At 41.9% G+C, this 15,887-nt stretch overlaps 1 protein-coding gene across 1 annotated transcript in view; it reads left to right on the top strand.

Annotated features, from left to right (window-relative positions):
• The window catches only part of LOC124721805 (organic cation transporter protein-like), a 547,381-nt gene that overhangs the window by 345,057 nt on the left and 186,437 nt on the right, over window positions 1-15,887 (top strand). The window contains exon 3 of the mRNA XM_047246926.1: window positions 13,773-13,940. Coding sequence (XP_047102882.1) covers window positions 13,783-13,940 — 158 coding nt within the window. The 5' untranslated portion in view covers window positions 13,773-13,782. The remainder of the gene's footprint in view (window positions 1-13,772; window positions 13,941-15,887) is intronic.

Genomic DNA, 15,887 nt, shown 5'->3' with positions numbered 1-15,887 from the left:
GTAACATCAGACAGTTGACTGAAAGATGAAAACATAATTAGTCGTTACTTGATGATGATTATTATTGTGGTGATGGTAAAATAACCGATTTTAGTAATTACGTGGGAAGCGGGTTGCTATCTCTATTGGTGAAGTAATAAAGAAATGTAACTGGCATAGAATTGGTAAAAACTGTACTTCTTAATAATCGACTCAACTAACGCCAGGAAGGTGTCATGGAAACTTGCTGCCGAAGTAATATGAAAGAATTATACTTAGACGATGTAGTTTGTTCGGTTGCAAGGGAACTACCTAGGATAAAAGAAGTAGAGACAGACCAAGAAGAAGAGGAATTAGGTCAGCATTTTTTTACTTTGGGGGAAGGGTTATAACTGAAGAAATGGAACTGCTGACAATGGAACGGAAAGAATGGAGTGTTGTAGTATGTGGAACACATCAGGGTAAACGTTTAAAAGCAAAGTCTTAAAAAGTAGAACAATAAAAACTGATTGATCTTCTTTTTCTTATGCCTTTTTGTCGCATCGGCGTAGGGTCAGCATGGTTTTTAATGGATTCGGCACGGTTAATTTGAGGGGTGGATGGATGCCCTTCCTATCACCACTCCATTATCCTGTGGGAGGGAATATGTGTACTCCAGCTGTCTGCTTGTGGTGTTATTCATCTGAAAGTGAGCGAAAGTTTTCTAAATGTTTGTAAATCGTGTAAGTGAGGCGTGACTTGGGTACCAGCCCTGTATTCGCCTAGTCGTATGTGGGAAACCGCCGAAAAATCATATCCAGGCTGGCAGACGGTATCATTCATTCTGTTATAGGATAGTGTTCGCCCATATGTTGCCAAGATTATTTCGACTACTCTGCGAAAGTTCCTCTGGGAAGACCTTACTCAACCTCCCCCTCACCATGCGATTTCCATATTTTTGGAGCCCTGAAGAACGACATTCGTTGCTGTTGATTTACATCGGACGGAGAGATGTACGTCTGAGAAAAACTATGATTATGTAGGCAACCACAAATATTTTTCCAAGAAGACACTGACCGTCTTGTCTCATAGTAGGATAAATGTATTAACAGTTATCGTGGTTATTTTTGACATAAGCAGTTCACTTACTTTTCCATCTGTTTCGTTTTCATGTGACTGTTCCTTAAACATTTTTACTACCACAAATATCACTGTTAAGAAGACACTGAAAAAGAACGTGATCTGGTGGACCGACCTCTCCACATTGATATCCGTCAGTTTTTTGGCGCTTTTATGCTAATAGAGCAAGCTACCGACTACGTGTCGTTATCAAATTGATCGTGCTTTTACTAAGAATCATTTTCAGCACCGTCTCTCTTTCACAAATTTCTGGGAACAGTTCGTAAACATGACGACCAGCGTCCTTATTGTCCGTTTCCTATAGCCACGTACTGGTACTGGTTCTCTAGGACTTAAGTGAACTTTCTTCGAGATTTTATTCCCAATTTTTTCAATGGCCTACTTTCCTCAACCAGTAACATGGAACTCTGCATCTGACTGTTATATGCTCTGAATGCATTTCCAAAATTACTAAAAGTGCTTCTATTTGTGTTGTACCAAACGCTCTTGGTAATCTTAGAAGCAAACGTCGCCCAGTACCTCTCAAGTGTGCTTTCAGATGATGGTAGCGCAACTGCTTGGCACATACGATTGTTGCGAATCCCAGTGCCAATAAAGATGGAGCTATGGTATAACCTAGTTTACACCAATGGTAATTTACAATTCCAACCTGCGCTAAATAATGAATGTATTAACATCCTTTTTCAGTGACTTTACGGAGGTGAGCCGAGAAAGCTATTTTTTTGTCTAAGTACATTCCTGTATACCTGACTCTTGCGAATCGAAATTCCTCTGAATGTGATGCTAGGATTTGTAGTTTTTGACAGACTATCGTTCAGTAGTAAAAAGGTTCTCTCACGGCAGTACCTGTGAGTTTTTTGCTTACGCAACATCTCTACATCAGCGATACAATACTTGTTGCTTTCGCTTCCGTCTTTGTCCTCGAATGTACTGAGATAGCTACCAAAATGTGTGCATATTCGACGACACAGTTTTTATCATCCCCCTCATCCAACACGGCTAACAAGGGTTCGATGGATAAATTAGCGACAGATGGAAATTTGTGGGTAGCCATTAGCCATTAGTCATAAGATTCATTACGCTTAGCTGTCCAGCGTGCCACTCGACAGTTCGTTGTCTGCAGTAGTCTATCGGATTGCTGCAAAGGAATTTCGGGGTTAAGAGTTCTCTTTACGGGGTGAACATCGCAGGCGACCACAAACTGAGAAACGCGCGGACTTTTAAATTATACTTCCATTACAGTGCGAGGGGCGACGGTGGTAAGATACTGGTGGAGCGTCATTCGAATTGGCTTTCGAGCAACCAGATTTAGGTTTTCCTAAATCATTAAGCCGACTATCGACATTGTTTCTTCAAATGACTGACCAACTTCTTTGCCAATTTTTGCCTCGTCCGAGCGTATGTTACATCCAAAACGATCCTGCCGTCGACGGGACATTGAACTGTAACCTTCTTTCCGATGCTCACTGTGTATCACTGCGAGCTTAGAGCGAGCATATACACCCCGACAGTAGTCTGATCAGAAGTTCCTTCGCCACAGCCTGTTTGCGAACGTTCCTGGTCACATTAAATATGTCCTTTCCCACGTACGATAAAGGGATAGTTACAAGCGATTTTCGTAATTATGGTGGTTGTTAAGAATGAATGAGTGCCTTGGGAAAAATACATTTGTTGAGCGTGCGGATGTGCATATCATTTTGTCTGCTTGCATTGCGTTGTTATCGGGCAGCCAGTTCCCAGGACGCACCATTCACTTAGATTACTTTTCCTTTCTGTTTTCTGATTCGCTCACAAGCTTCAAATTCACTGTGGCGCTGTATGTTGCTTCAGTTCTGATCTGTCATCCGACCTTCTGCTAAGGAGAACGGGGTAAGAAAGTTCTCAGTGAAACTAATGTATTTACTTTTCATCCGTTTTGTACCACTTATTATTATTAGTTATTTTCATTTCATTAGAGCTGACTCAGACCACGTTAAGCCTTGTTCCGTTTCGCAGTGAGCTTCGTTTTCTTCTGCACCATTAAGCGGAACTGTTTGCGGAAAAGATCTTTGTGGAAAGCGTCTAATGACAGGCTGTCTTCTTTGGCGCTTGTGAACCAGGACATTTCTTCGCGGATCATTTCTTTGAGATTTCTACTTTACTGTAGACTAATTTCTCGGATTTATGTTGATGCCTGCCGTTCTTATAACCGGCTCCAAGTATTCTTTGATGACTAAGCACACTTTCTTCTCCGGGTCTGCCAGTTCTTTATGGCTACTAAGGAAGAGGATTTCGGCTGCATACAAAGCTACCGATTTCATCTATAGGGAAAATTACATAGAAGTCTGTAAATAGTTCTGCGGTTGCAAAAAGTCTCCTTGTCATTCCAGGCTCACTTTTAAATTTACTGATTCAGCCTGCCAATTGTAGAAGTTCGTACAAATTTCAAAGATTGTCGTGTTCCTTGGCGTCCTCTCGTATAGGGAATGGAATAAAGTTTCGCCACAAAAATACTTTCTTTAGACGGTTTATCGCCAGTTGAAATTCACCACAAATTGGTGAAAGTATATGTATAATGAAGATCGTCCCCAGAATCTGAGGCCGGCCGAAGTGGCCGTGCGGTTAAAGGCGCTGCAGTCTGGAACCGCAAGACCGCTACGGCCGCAGGTTCGAATCCTGCCTCGGGCATGGATGTTTGTGATGTCCTTAGGTTAGTTAGGTTTAACTAGTTCTAAGTTCTAGGGGACTAATGACCTCAGCAGTTGAGTCCCATAGTGCTCAGAGCCAGAATCTGAGTTGGGACGGGGTGGTGGGAGCATAAGTCTTGTTATTTTCTTAAGGGGGGAGGGATCAACGAAAAGTAGAACAGTTTCTTACAAAATAAATCTCAAAGCTACTGAAAAACTATTTATTAATCACGAAATACACTAACGCTATTTCTTTGTAATACTACCTGTGATTTACTTAACTGGTATAGTCTGTAAGAGATCTGTAGGGGAGAGTGTACCTAGGAACTCTGGATGCTTTTTGGTCGGTACTTTAGCCTAGCGACTGATGTTAGAATCACGTGAACGAATGCATGCTAGAGACCGCCTTAAGCAGTTTCTGCCATTTTCTATAGTTTTTGTTGTTGCTAGACATGAGATTGTGTTTTGTGCAGCACTTGTAAATATTTAGAGTTTTACGCATGTAAGTGATGTATAATATGTTAAAGCTGTTTGGAATATCTTATTAATTCTCAAGTTTAAGTAAAATTCTATACTCTTTAAAACTAGTTACATAACGTGTGAACGCTAAAACCATACTTCATCGATCGTGTACCATCTTGTACCTTAAAACAGAAGTTCTTTTACCATGAAACATGGGATATTTACAAATTCACTGAGTTTCCGTTGGTGTTGAGCCACAGTCATGCACAATACTTTTTAAAAGAGTAAACCACCGTTTCACTATTAATATATTTACCTTCTGTACTATCTAGATTTCAGCTTTTATGCCATTATCAAGTATAATCCTAAAAGTTATTAGATGACGATGATGAGGATTGGTTTGTGGAGCCCTCAATTCGCGGTCATCAGCGCCCGCTAAAAGTTGTTAGATCATTACTATGTCATATCTGATAAAACAGTCCAAAGCAGGTAAAAAAGACTAGCCAAGTCTTGTTTACCTGCTTTGGACTACCTTAACAGATATGACATAATAATGGTCTAACAGCTTTTAGCATTGTATTTGATAATGGCATAAAAGCCGAAATTTACACAGTCAAATATCTGTCTTGAACGTGGAAAACTGTCAGTTTCCTACAACTTCTGTTTCAAAATGTATTAAACTTGTGACCGGTTTGTGAGAATACTTCTGCTTAATTTGATTTCACTTACTGATTACTCACAGACGAGTAGAAAGGCAGAAGCTACATCAGACTAGATTGGCTATTGCTTGAAATCAATCAGACTGGTTAGCTTAGGTACAGCGAGTGAAATATATTTCGGTAAACACCTGCAGGAAAGGGACTCTTCAGATGTCGCGCAGTATCCTGACCCATCAACGCTGCTACTCCATAATAACTGCAGAAGCGCAAACATAAGGAAAGAGACGCACTCCTAGGAGCTGAATCGACTCGATTGCGGTTTATCCCCCTATCAGACTCGACCAGCCGTGTATCATAAAGCTAAGTTGACTGAGTATAATAAGTATTTATCGGAATCAGATTTTGTCTAATTATTTAAGGTTAGCTTAAAAGATTTTGTTGGGCGACTGGCTGGGCATTTTTACTCGTAGGTTTTTACCGGTGTATGTAGTTCCCCAAACGACTTCAACATAAGCAATACTCCCACTCTGGTGTGTTGACTCCGGCCTCCCACGGACAATGACCTGCCTCAGATTTCTGACTGGAATCAGCTATGTCGAGAACACCGTCGCAGCAGTGTTTTGCACATCTGCATAGCTTACGGCCCGATTTCCGTGTTGGCTCGGCTGACTTACACACTCTGTAATGAATACCCACGAGCTACAAAGAAACGTACTTCTGGAGAATCCTAGAAGAGGAAGCAGTGGAGGTTTTCTATTTTATTGACGGTCTCAGTTACGTCATAACTGGCTATTACTCTTCCCTTTAAGTCAGCGACGTTAACCGCGGCTTGCACATTATTACCGTGTAGCGAGCATACCACAAACAGCTCAACCGCAGGATCCGGAGTAGTAGGCATGTGGACATTTCAACCAGGTTGCGCCACTCAGTGCAAGCATTTTTTTCCTCCTTGGTAGCGTAACCGTGGAATTTGCAGTTAAGGATTGTCTGCTACAGAAAAAGTGCTGACGAATCTTTTATTTTGTTGGCATCTGGTGTAAATATTACGCAGCCCGCTTCATATCACATTAGTAATAGATCTTATTATATTAGTACATACAGAACTCTAGTAGCTAGTAACAGTTTGTGCGCGCTATAATGTCTTAAAGAGTTAATAAATACAGGGTGTTTATTTTAACTTAAGACAACTAAATATGTCGAATGCGACGTATCGTAAGAAAAAAACCGATTTAGGTGAAAAGTTATTATTAGTAAAGGGAACACCTGTCTGTGCTAAAACTGGCCACCTTCTGACGACCCCTTCTTCGTGGCTGGAGTCAGCTTTGCATTTTCAAATAGGAAGCTCCCATCTTTATTGAAAATACGCATTCTACGCCAAAAAATACTTACGGTTTATTCAAACCATTATTTTCTATTGGTGGTGATGGAGGGCGCTGTAGTCGGCGAGGAGCAAGTGTGCCTGTTTTTGCACATAAGAACCGACGCACCTCATTCTACATTACATTTACGTTGTAAATGTAAACCTTCGTGTTCTAAGGGTTGATTTTTTATGTTCGAAATTTACTTTAGTGTTGCAGATTTGATTGTACAGTACAATAGGGTTAACCGTTTCAGTCTCCGGTTAGAAACTACGTGTAGCGTGATCCAGGAACAACGACGGGAACGTAATAATTTTGTGTTCCCATCAGGATGCTTGATTTCAGTGAGTATTCTTGGCAGGTGCGCGTGCTACTATCACTTGGTGGACATTTTCCCTTGTTACAATGGTTGTAGTGTGTATTCCGGCGGTAGCCACGTAGCGGCCAGCATGAGAGTTGGGGCGGTTGGACGGACACACACAGACACACACACACACACACACACACACACACACACACACACACACACACACACCGAAATCAGTCACCCTGATGGCGGTGCTCGAGGATGGCCACCGAAATCAAGCATTCCGATGGTTTGGGGACTCGCCACAATAAACTCCGTAGGGAACAGAAAACAACGTTATCATACAAATAGCTTATTTGCCAAAAATGTCGGTGCTTAGCCATGTTGTTTGTACTGTACTATCACATTTGCAACGCCCGAGTACCGTGTGAACGTCAGTATCAGCCGCCATAACACAAAGATCTAGAGTTACGTCGTAAATGAAATGTAGAACGAAACGTGTCAGTTGTTTATTGCAAAAACAGGCACGCTTGATATTCGTCGATTCAGCGCCATCTACCACGAATGGAAAACAATGGTTTGAGTAAACCTTATGTATTTTTTGGCGTAGAATCCATATATGCAATAAAAGCGGGAGGTTCCCATTTGAAAATATAAAGCTGACCACGCCCACGCAGGAAGGCTGGTGAGGAGGATGGCCGGTTGTAGCACAGAGAGATGTCCACTTTACTGATATTAACGTTTCACCTGGAACATATTTTTCGTACGATGAGGCGTTTTCAAGATATTTAGTTGCGCCAAGTTAAGACAGACACCCTGAATTTTGTAACACTTTGTAAGTTCTGATACGAGGATACTGATGACATGGTATTGAAATAGAAAATAGGCGCCGGCCGCGGTGGTCTAGCGGTTCTAGGCGCGCATCCCGGAACCGCGCGACTGCTACGGTCGCAGGTTTGAATCCTGCCTCGGGCATGGATGTGTGTGATGTCCTTAGGTTAGTTAGGTTTAAGTAGTTCTAAGTTCTAGGGGACTGATGACCACAGCTGTTAAGTCCCATAGTGCTCAGAGCCATTTTTTTAGGAAATAGGCAAATACCTGTTGTGCGATGTGTCCTTTGCGAAGTGGTCTACGTACTCTTTTGTTGGAAGACTTAATGTGGTATCGAGAGTGAGTTCGCCGAAGTTTCATACTGAAACGAGTCAACCACCTTCTGCACTAAGCTCGTAAGATGAACATTGTTGTCCCTCCTTTTTGCTGTGGTCTTAAAAGGCGACAGTAAATTTAACAAATCAGATGTAGTAAGTACATTGTTCAGTCAAAGCGGCTTGATCTACTTTGCATGCTGGCAAACTGCCCCTACGGTAAAAACTGACGTATTGTGGGCAAAGTAGGATCACCGGATGAGATATTAGTGAACCCCTCAAAAGATCACACTTATCGCTTTGGAGTGCTGTATATGATATATAACTGGTAGCAGATGGTCACGTGACCCTCCACCGCTGATTTAGATTACGGTTGTGAAGTGTTGTGTATGCGCCAGTCGGTTGCATGATTCATCACAGTAAAATCGGCCCACGTGTAGACTTGACAGAATGCCCGGAAGGAGTTACCGTGTTGGACGTGCCTAGGATAAAACCGTGAATTAAGTTGCTGAGTTGTTACCGTATCCTCGCGGATTGTCCAACATCTGTACAGGGAATAGTGTAGCACTAGCAGCTACGTAACACGCCTAAAGAACAGCGGCTGTAGAAATACTCCAAACGACAGGAACCAGAGATGAGTTTCGCGCCTCGTCAATAACAATCGTTTTCAAAACCGGCAAGAATTGCTGCTATCATTGAATTCACATTCATGTGAATCACTCTCCGAGAGGATATCGCGAAAGGAACTGCATACAGTAGACTTTTGGAGTCAGGTACCTCGTAAACGGCCATTGCTCATAACGATACAAATGTGTACATCTCCAGTGGGATAAACGAACACAGAACTTGGCCTTTAGTTGACTGCAGATGTTTCGTGTGGTCTGAGGACTCGTTATTTTGCCTCTGTTTCTTATGATGCAAAGCGTCGAGTCCATCGACGGCCCAACGGGGCTTTTAACATGCAGTGTGTGGAGGGTGTAGTTCAGACTAGATGTGGTTCTGTAATGCTTTGGGAGTGTTTTAGTGTTTTTTTACCACGTTTTGGGCCCACTGAGTCAGGTTACCGCACAATTCAACCAGGGCGTTTACTTCAAGATTCTCGGTGAGCAAGTGTTGCCTTTGTTAGTGTGTGTGTGTGGGGGGGGGGGGGGGGGGCGGCGGGGGGATTCCTAAGGGACCAAACTGCTGAGGTCATCGGTCCCTACACTTACCCACTACTTAAACTAACTTTATATTATGCTAACACACACACACACACACACACACACACACACACACACACACACAGGCCCGAGGGAGGACTCGAACCTTCCGCGGGAGGGGCCGCGCAATCCGTGACATGGGGCCTCGAACCCTGCGGTCACTCCACGCGGCGTTGCCTTTGTTCTATATGTTGGTGATGAGTAGGCTGCGGCCACGCCCGTCTTAAACGGAGACAACAGCCGTTCACAGGGCTGCACGCCTACGTTCCCGGTTCGGCGAACACTCAGGCATCCTATCCAGCTTCGACTGTTCATCTAAAACCCATAGAGAATGTGTAGGACGCGGTGCTACCCTGGTTTTTACCGTGCTATCGAGTGGCTAAGTAAAGTCTGATCGGTAACTAGGACTTCTTATTATTCAAGCTTGATCGCGTTACAATTTCAGCACACTCGCCACTTTTCTCGAAGTGCTGCAGTTACTGCCGAAAGTTGAAAGTACAAGTTCAGCGTCCAACTCTCGAAATAAATGTGGGGCTTCGCCTTAACATCATCTCGTATATTGTACCCTTGTTTACAATACCTGTTATGAAGTTGTTACAGCATTAAGAACACCGCAAAAACATTGATGACTATAGAGTCCAAAATCTGTCTGTCTTAATTAAGATTCCAATTCAGAGTATCTATATAACAAGTTTTCATTTGCTCCATGACCCATAGGCATTGTCATGTCTGCTCTTCCTCTATGGCTCGCACCATAACTTCAAGGCAGGACCCGACAATACGAAATAAACCGCTCGACCAGCAGGTACCGTGAGCGTCATGCGATGCTTATCGTCGTCCCGGCTTGTCGACTCACTGAGTCCATCCATCTCATGATAAGTGCTCATAAATAAGAGACCCAAACAGTAGATCTTCTAATACATGAGGAAAATAAAATTTTTATAGTAGCGATCATCATTCGTCGGTTCGAAAAATGTTTGTACGACACATCACTTCATCAGAAAGATACGTTACACATCGAGGACCAATGGGAACAGCGGGTGGAACGTAGCAACCAACTGATTGCTAGCAGTTCGCTAGCTGTACTGCATGCATCAAGGAAACAGAAGATGCAACAACGCAGGCAAAATTCACACGGTATGATGGAACTATAACGAATTATTTAATAAGATGGAAATACAAATGAAAATTATGATGCATAGAACTGTTGAAAATTCACCAATGAAAAATTCACATAGTTTTCCCTCCGAGAACTCTCAGCGTAGTTCTAGGTTTACGCATAACAGTTTTTACACGACAGTTCTGTGTCCTCAATGCATGACAATACACCACAGTTTTACGCAAACATTCCCTTAGCTCCATTCTGCGTTTTCAATCTTCTGAAAGACCAAGCAACTATGAACAACATGGGAACGATGAAAACGATAAATAAATAAACGTGTTTCCAGTACATCCACGTAATTTAATTGTCCACATTCTCTGGTACCCACACCTTGTCTTTGCTTCACAAGAGTATCACCTGATGACATGAACAAAGGAAATTAAATATATGGCTCCCACATTTTTTGATATCATATGCACCTCACTATTTTGTAAATTTACAGGTTTCACTAGTTACACATCCACAAGGACTATATTACATAGGATCTTTGAAATGAATATTAGAATCTCTCTAATCTAATGTCACTCTATAATCTCCAGGTCTCTTAAATTCGTTTCTTGTAGTAGACGCCAAACTTGAACACGAGTTACATTTATAAAAATAGCAATTAACTGTGTGTGGGTTTATCACGGGTTAACAACTCACTTAATGCAGAAGTAGAGAGGCGGGAACTATACCTATACAGATTATCGGGTAAACGTAATTGTGATCTCCATCGTGAGATATGGAGGTATGCTGTAACGATAAATGAGCGTAGAATCCACATGCAAGGCCTGTGTTTCACCTAGCGTGCTGTTGAGCTGAATATAGGGCTACGTCTATACCGGGACCTATGGGAACGACGTAATTACTCTCACAGTCAACAGTTTCGAACATGAAAAAGATCACTACTTTGCAATGCCCGTAAATGAGCGAGCGGTTAACTATTATAAATACGTAATTGATGATGATTCCATAGAAGATTTCTTTACAAAGTAGAACAAGTAATAAGAAAAAGATAATTAATAGCCACCTTAGAAAGATCAAATACGATTTTAATAACTCTGGCAAACCCCTACGACAGACAGATGTTACTGCTTCTTCGTTGGAATTATTCTCCACTGATTTCACCATAAAAATTCCCGTCGCCACGGGAAACAATTTAATCTGAATGTTTGGGTTGTTTCATTTTTGAGTGACAGTATATCTTCATCGTCGCTTTTTCGAGCTAAGCTCGTATTGGGTGTCCACAAACGTCTCAGTCAAGATGTCAGTAAATTCAGAATAAATGCATCTATATTGGTTGATAACATATTAATCTATTTTGCTACTTGACTGTAAAGCGCCGCATTTTAGGAGGATGTATTTTATCTGCAGAAAAGAGATCAACCCTTTGTTCACTTGGAGAACTGCCCGCTTCTTTAAGAGACTTGGGGACGCGTAGAATATATGTTTTAAAAACCTCTATGGTACGTGACCTGCTTTACCATATTTGTTTTGTAAGGGCTTCCTGCCAAAGTGTTCTACATTGGTACATAGCTATTTCGCTCAACGTTAACCAGCACAAAACAATATATTTTAAGCCCTTGTTTTTGTCTTGCAGTGGGATTTAGTAGAGTGATCGTTCCCTGTCTTGGGCCGGCAAACTGTTTTCCTAAATCCGTGCTTATATTTGAAGAGGGGCTGATTTTCTCCAGAATATGATCTAGGGTCCTGCAACAGACGAACATTCCCGATATTGGTCTGTGCTTGGGTGCATCCGTTCCTCAATCCTTCCTGTATACAGAAGTGATGTGCTGTCTTTTCGTGTCACGCGGGATTGTTCGCGGCGCAAGAGATTCTACATACAAATCAGCTAGCAAGGAGGCTAATTCCATCATCGTATTCAGTGCAAAATCAAATAGTGTTCCATCGGGGCCTGGTGTCCTGTTGCATGTCAGTAGTTTTGTTTTTCACTACTGAGCATCTCATTTCAGTGTGTCTTATTTGACTGTGCGGCGGTAAAAAATTGGAATGTTAGTATTCTCATATGTGAATATTTCAGCTTTGTCTACTGTCTTCAGTTTCAACACCAGGGTCATGCAGGAGACACTGGATGAAAGATTTGAAACCCTTCATTGCTTACACATGTTAAAGACTTTCCTAAAATTTTCTGAAGATACCAGTAATTACATCAATCAGTGACTTGTTCATGGTGCTCATTCAGTAACCTGTATAATAAAAAATGTTTATTTGACAAAGCCGGCTGGAATACCATTTGTCAGGAACAATTATAGAGTCAGTCTGATTTGTGCCTCAACCTGGAGGGACTCTGATGTTTCTTAATTTTTCTTGGGAGGGTTCATATAAGACTTTCCAAAAGACATCATCGTCAGCTTCGGGATTTGAAATGATTTGTAATGTAATTTGTTTTATTTCTCTGTGTCTTTATAGATACATATGAACAAAACCCATAAGATCTTACCACAAATTTCCAAATGTTTGTGAACAAAATTTCATTTTTTTTCTATATGAGTCCTTCCGTTTCTGTTTACAACACATTAGGCTAGTGCTTGCTATTGCAAGAAAGACGGCAGCAGCTTCTATTATTTACTTATTGCCTTATTTATTTATATATGTACTTAATTTTCTTTCAGTAAGTACCGCCGTGTAGACCACTGAAAGGTACCTGCAGTGACATGATCTCTTCTTGTTAAACACATTGACTGATGTATCATTAAAATAAAATCAACATAATTGCTGCAGAAACAGTCGTCTGTTTCTTTCTCTTTTCTTGCATGTGAACAGCATGCCACGTTATGTAGAGGTGGTGTCTTGGCAGAACGGGGCTAAAAAGGATGCTGCAAGCAGTTAATCATCAGTTTTGGTTGATAAACGTTGTGAAACCTAAATTTGCGTGACATAACGGCCTGAATGCATATCTAAGACTTAACGTTGAATAGATCTGAGTCTGTCTTTGGAAATGGTTCTGCCTGACCAAACGATGCAATTCAGAGGGTGAAAATCGAGTGGGCGAACCGGTCTGTGTGACTTCCTCCATTATGAACAATGCCGGAAGGAGACTTCATCCATAGATATTTTATCATCTTACTTCAGATTTCACGGACGGTGCATTGGTAAAGCTAAAGGAAGGCTTCCTTTCTTGGAATGCCGCTTCTCTTGCCCTTTAGACCTTTAAGAGCAAAAATGACATCGACTCGGATGAAGTCAAGACCTTGAAAACCGGAAGAAATCTGTATACGCTTCTCTTACGGCTATAGTTTCCACAGCAATAAAATAAAACTTAGCTTTTCTGAGCTGTTGAAACATTTTGGAGGTACATTTGTGAAGAGAATCAGGCAATTCCAACGTTTTCTTGCTCAGATCTTCTGGAAACGTCGGTGTAAGTGTACAAATAATCGTTTGCTGGGTATACTTGGATCGTTATATCAGGATAGAAGCGTGGTCTTTCTATTGGCGGAGTGCTGACTGTACGTTTGCCCTACGTGCGAGAGGACCGACAGTTGCACATACTGACAGGACGCCTTATAGCCGTGAGGATTTCTGTGGACAGGTGATTCCACGCTTCGTGTCTAATCACCAAAGCTTGGGAGGCGGCGTTGCGAATAGCATTCCGGTGAATCTAGTCGAAGAATTCCAGCTACGTTAGCAGAGGATAAGTTGAACTAGACAGTGTTTGAAGTAAGAACGCAGCAGCCTGTAGCTGGTATAGTGAATGGCGTCTAATGTTTCAGGGAGCGAGGGATGTCCAGCATGGAGGTCGACCTGGACGACATCCTGGAGGAGCTGGGCCACTTCGGGAAGTACCAGATCCTCTCCTTCGTGCTGATGGGCTTCCCGACGCTCTTCCTCGCTGCCACCAGCACCAGCTTCGTCTTCACTGCTGCTGAGCTTAACTACAGGTAAGACCTCGTAGTTCATGTCTTAGCTTACCCAAATAAATGAAGACCTGTGTGCGGATAAAAATATATTCGTCTCGGTGCGCAGAATGCAAGCACTTTTTTTCTGTCTACGCCAGTGTGTATCTGCTGTTGGGACAGTACTAATAGCCGGCCGGCGTGGCCGTGTGGTTCTAGGCGCTACAGTCTGGAGCCGAGCGACCGTTACGGTCGCAGGTTCGAATCCTGCATCGGGCATGGATGTGTGTGATGTCCTTAGGTTAGTTAAGTTTAATTAGTTCTAAGTTCTAGGCGACTGATGACCTCAGAAGTTAAGTCGCATAGTGCTCAGAGCCATTTGAACCACAGTACTAATCTTGTAGATCCCTGTAGATATTATCGTAATTCCCTAGCAATTCTGAGCTCGTAGTGTCTATACATGGGTGTTCAATAGATTTACCATTCTCCACGACAAATGCTATTACAGATTTCAGTGAATTTTGTAGCATGGTACTCAGTCAGATGGACCATAAACTAACATTGTTTCGAGAACAGCACATTGTAGAACACATTCATCTATGAAGAAAACAGTATGCTGTGGCACTTCTGTTACCAATTTTACGAGCTTCCACTTACTGGTGTACCGGGTTACTAAGTAATTAGTCTCCTTACTTCTATACTAATACCTAGGTCGTTCGCTTTTTCTGCGAAATTTGCACAGCTGTATGCGATCTTTGCTGTCTCGCCCTTTTCTCTTCTTTGTTTACAATTGACTAAGTACTCAAAGCCATCAACGTGCGTACTACACAGCCACGATGTTACTGCACTTGGCTTCCCGTGCCCGCTATCGGAAACAAGCGGTGACCTTACAGCGAAGAAGTACTGTGGTGACTAGGGAAAATGCATCACACTGTCAGCGCTTTCAAGAGAGCTGTACATATGAAGTGGTTCGTAGGCTCCTCGTGAAAACTCAAGATAAGCCGAGCGAAGCGCCCTCTCTCTCAGGTGCAATAATACTGTGGCCGACTAATACACTTAAACCAGTAAATATAAAGTAAGTGCATAATTTTACATAAAACCACCCTCCACCAACCTTCTTGCGCGCTCTCTCACTCACTAGATCTACCTATATAATTTTAATAAATGATAAATTCACTAACCAGCCTAAATTGCTGCTTTTAATTAAATTTCTTTTCTCTAAGTCTTTACTAAGGTTGCGTATTCACCTGCCATTCTGGCGATTAGTTGTATTCTTTTCCATATCGTTTCGGTCAAATTAATTCGAAATTAATGCCTTTCCCACAAATATTGTATATCTAATCACGATCGATTATAGCGTACATTGGAAGACGTGAGAAAGGGACAGACTCCAGGGCTCTATGGAATACCTGTCAGATTCTATACAGAATTTGCAGCTGACCCGTCTCCAAAAAGGAAAACTGATCCACAAAACTACACTCGAGTTTCACTGGCGTTCATCTATTATACAACTGAATGTACATGGTATTACTGAGTAAATAACTGAATACTGACAGAGGTAGCAACAACATATTCACAGAAAGAAAGATAATAATTTCTATCAAAGAAAATCTTGAACTACAAACGCAAAGTAAGGAGCGGTCGGCCAAGGAGCCGATGGACATAAACGTTGTCAAGACCGAACAGGCAGACGCCTAATCAGTGAAAAATCAAGGCAGTCAGCTGGATACAGTATTTCATTACTTAAGAAAAACATTTGACTCGGTGCCATACTAACGCTTACCAACAAAAGTACTATTGAATGGGATATCAAACAATTGGTGACTGGAGTGAAAGTTTTGTATTTTAATGTTACTACAATCTTACAAGGAAATAAATGTGTCGCCAGCCCTAAAGCAGACAATTTATTTCTCAGACCAATTGGTTATAATCAAACATAAATTTGCGAAACTCTCGCTTTGTTAAAGAAAGAATAATGATACTAGCTGTTTG

The sequence above is a fragment of the Schistocerca piceifrons genome, chromosome X, assembly GCF_021461385.2.
Source record: "Schistocerca piceifrons isolate TAMUIC-IGC-003096 chromosome X, iqSchPice1.1, whole genome shotgun sequence".
Taxonomy (NCBI): domain Eukaryota; kingdom Metazoa; phylum Arthropoda; class Insecta; order Orthoptera; family Acrididae; genus Schistocerca; species Schistocerca piceifrons.
This window is presented reverse-complemented; position numbering and strand designations above follow the sequence as displayed.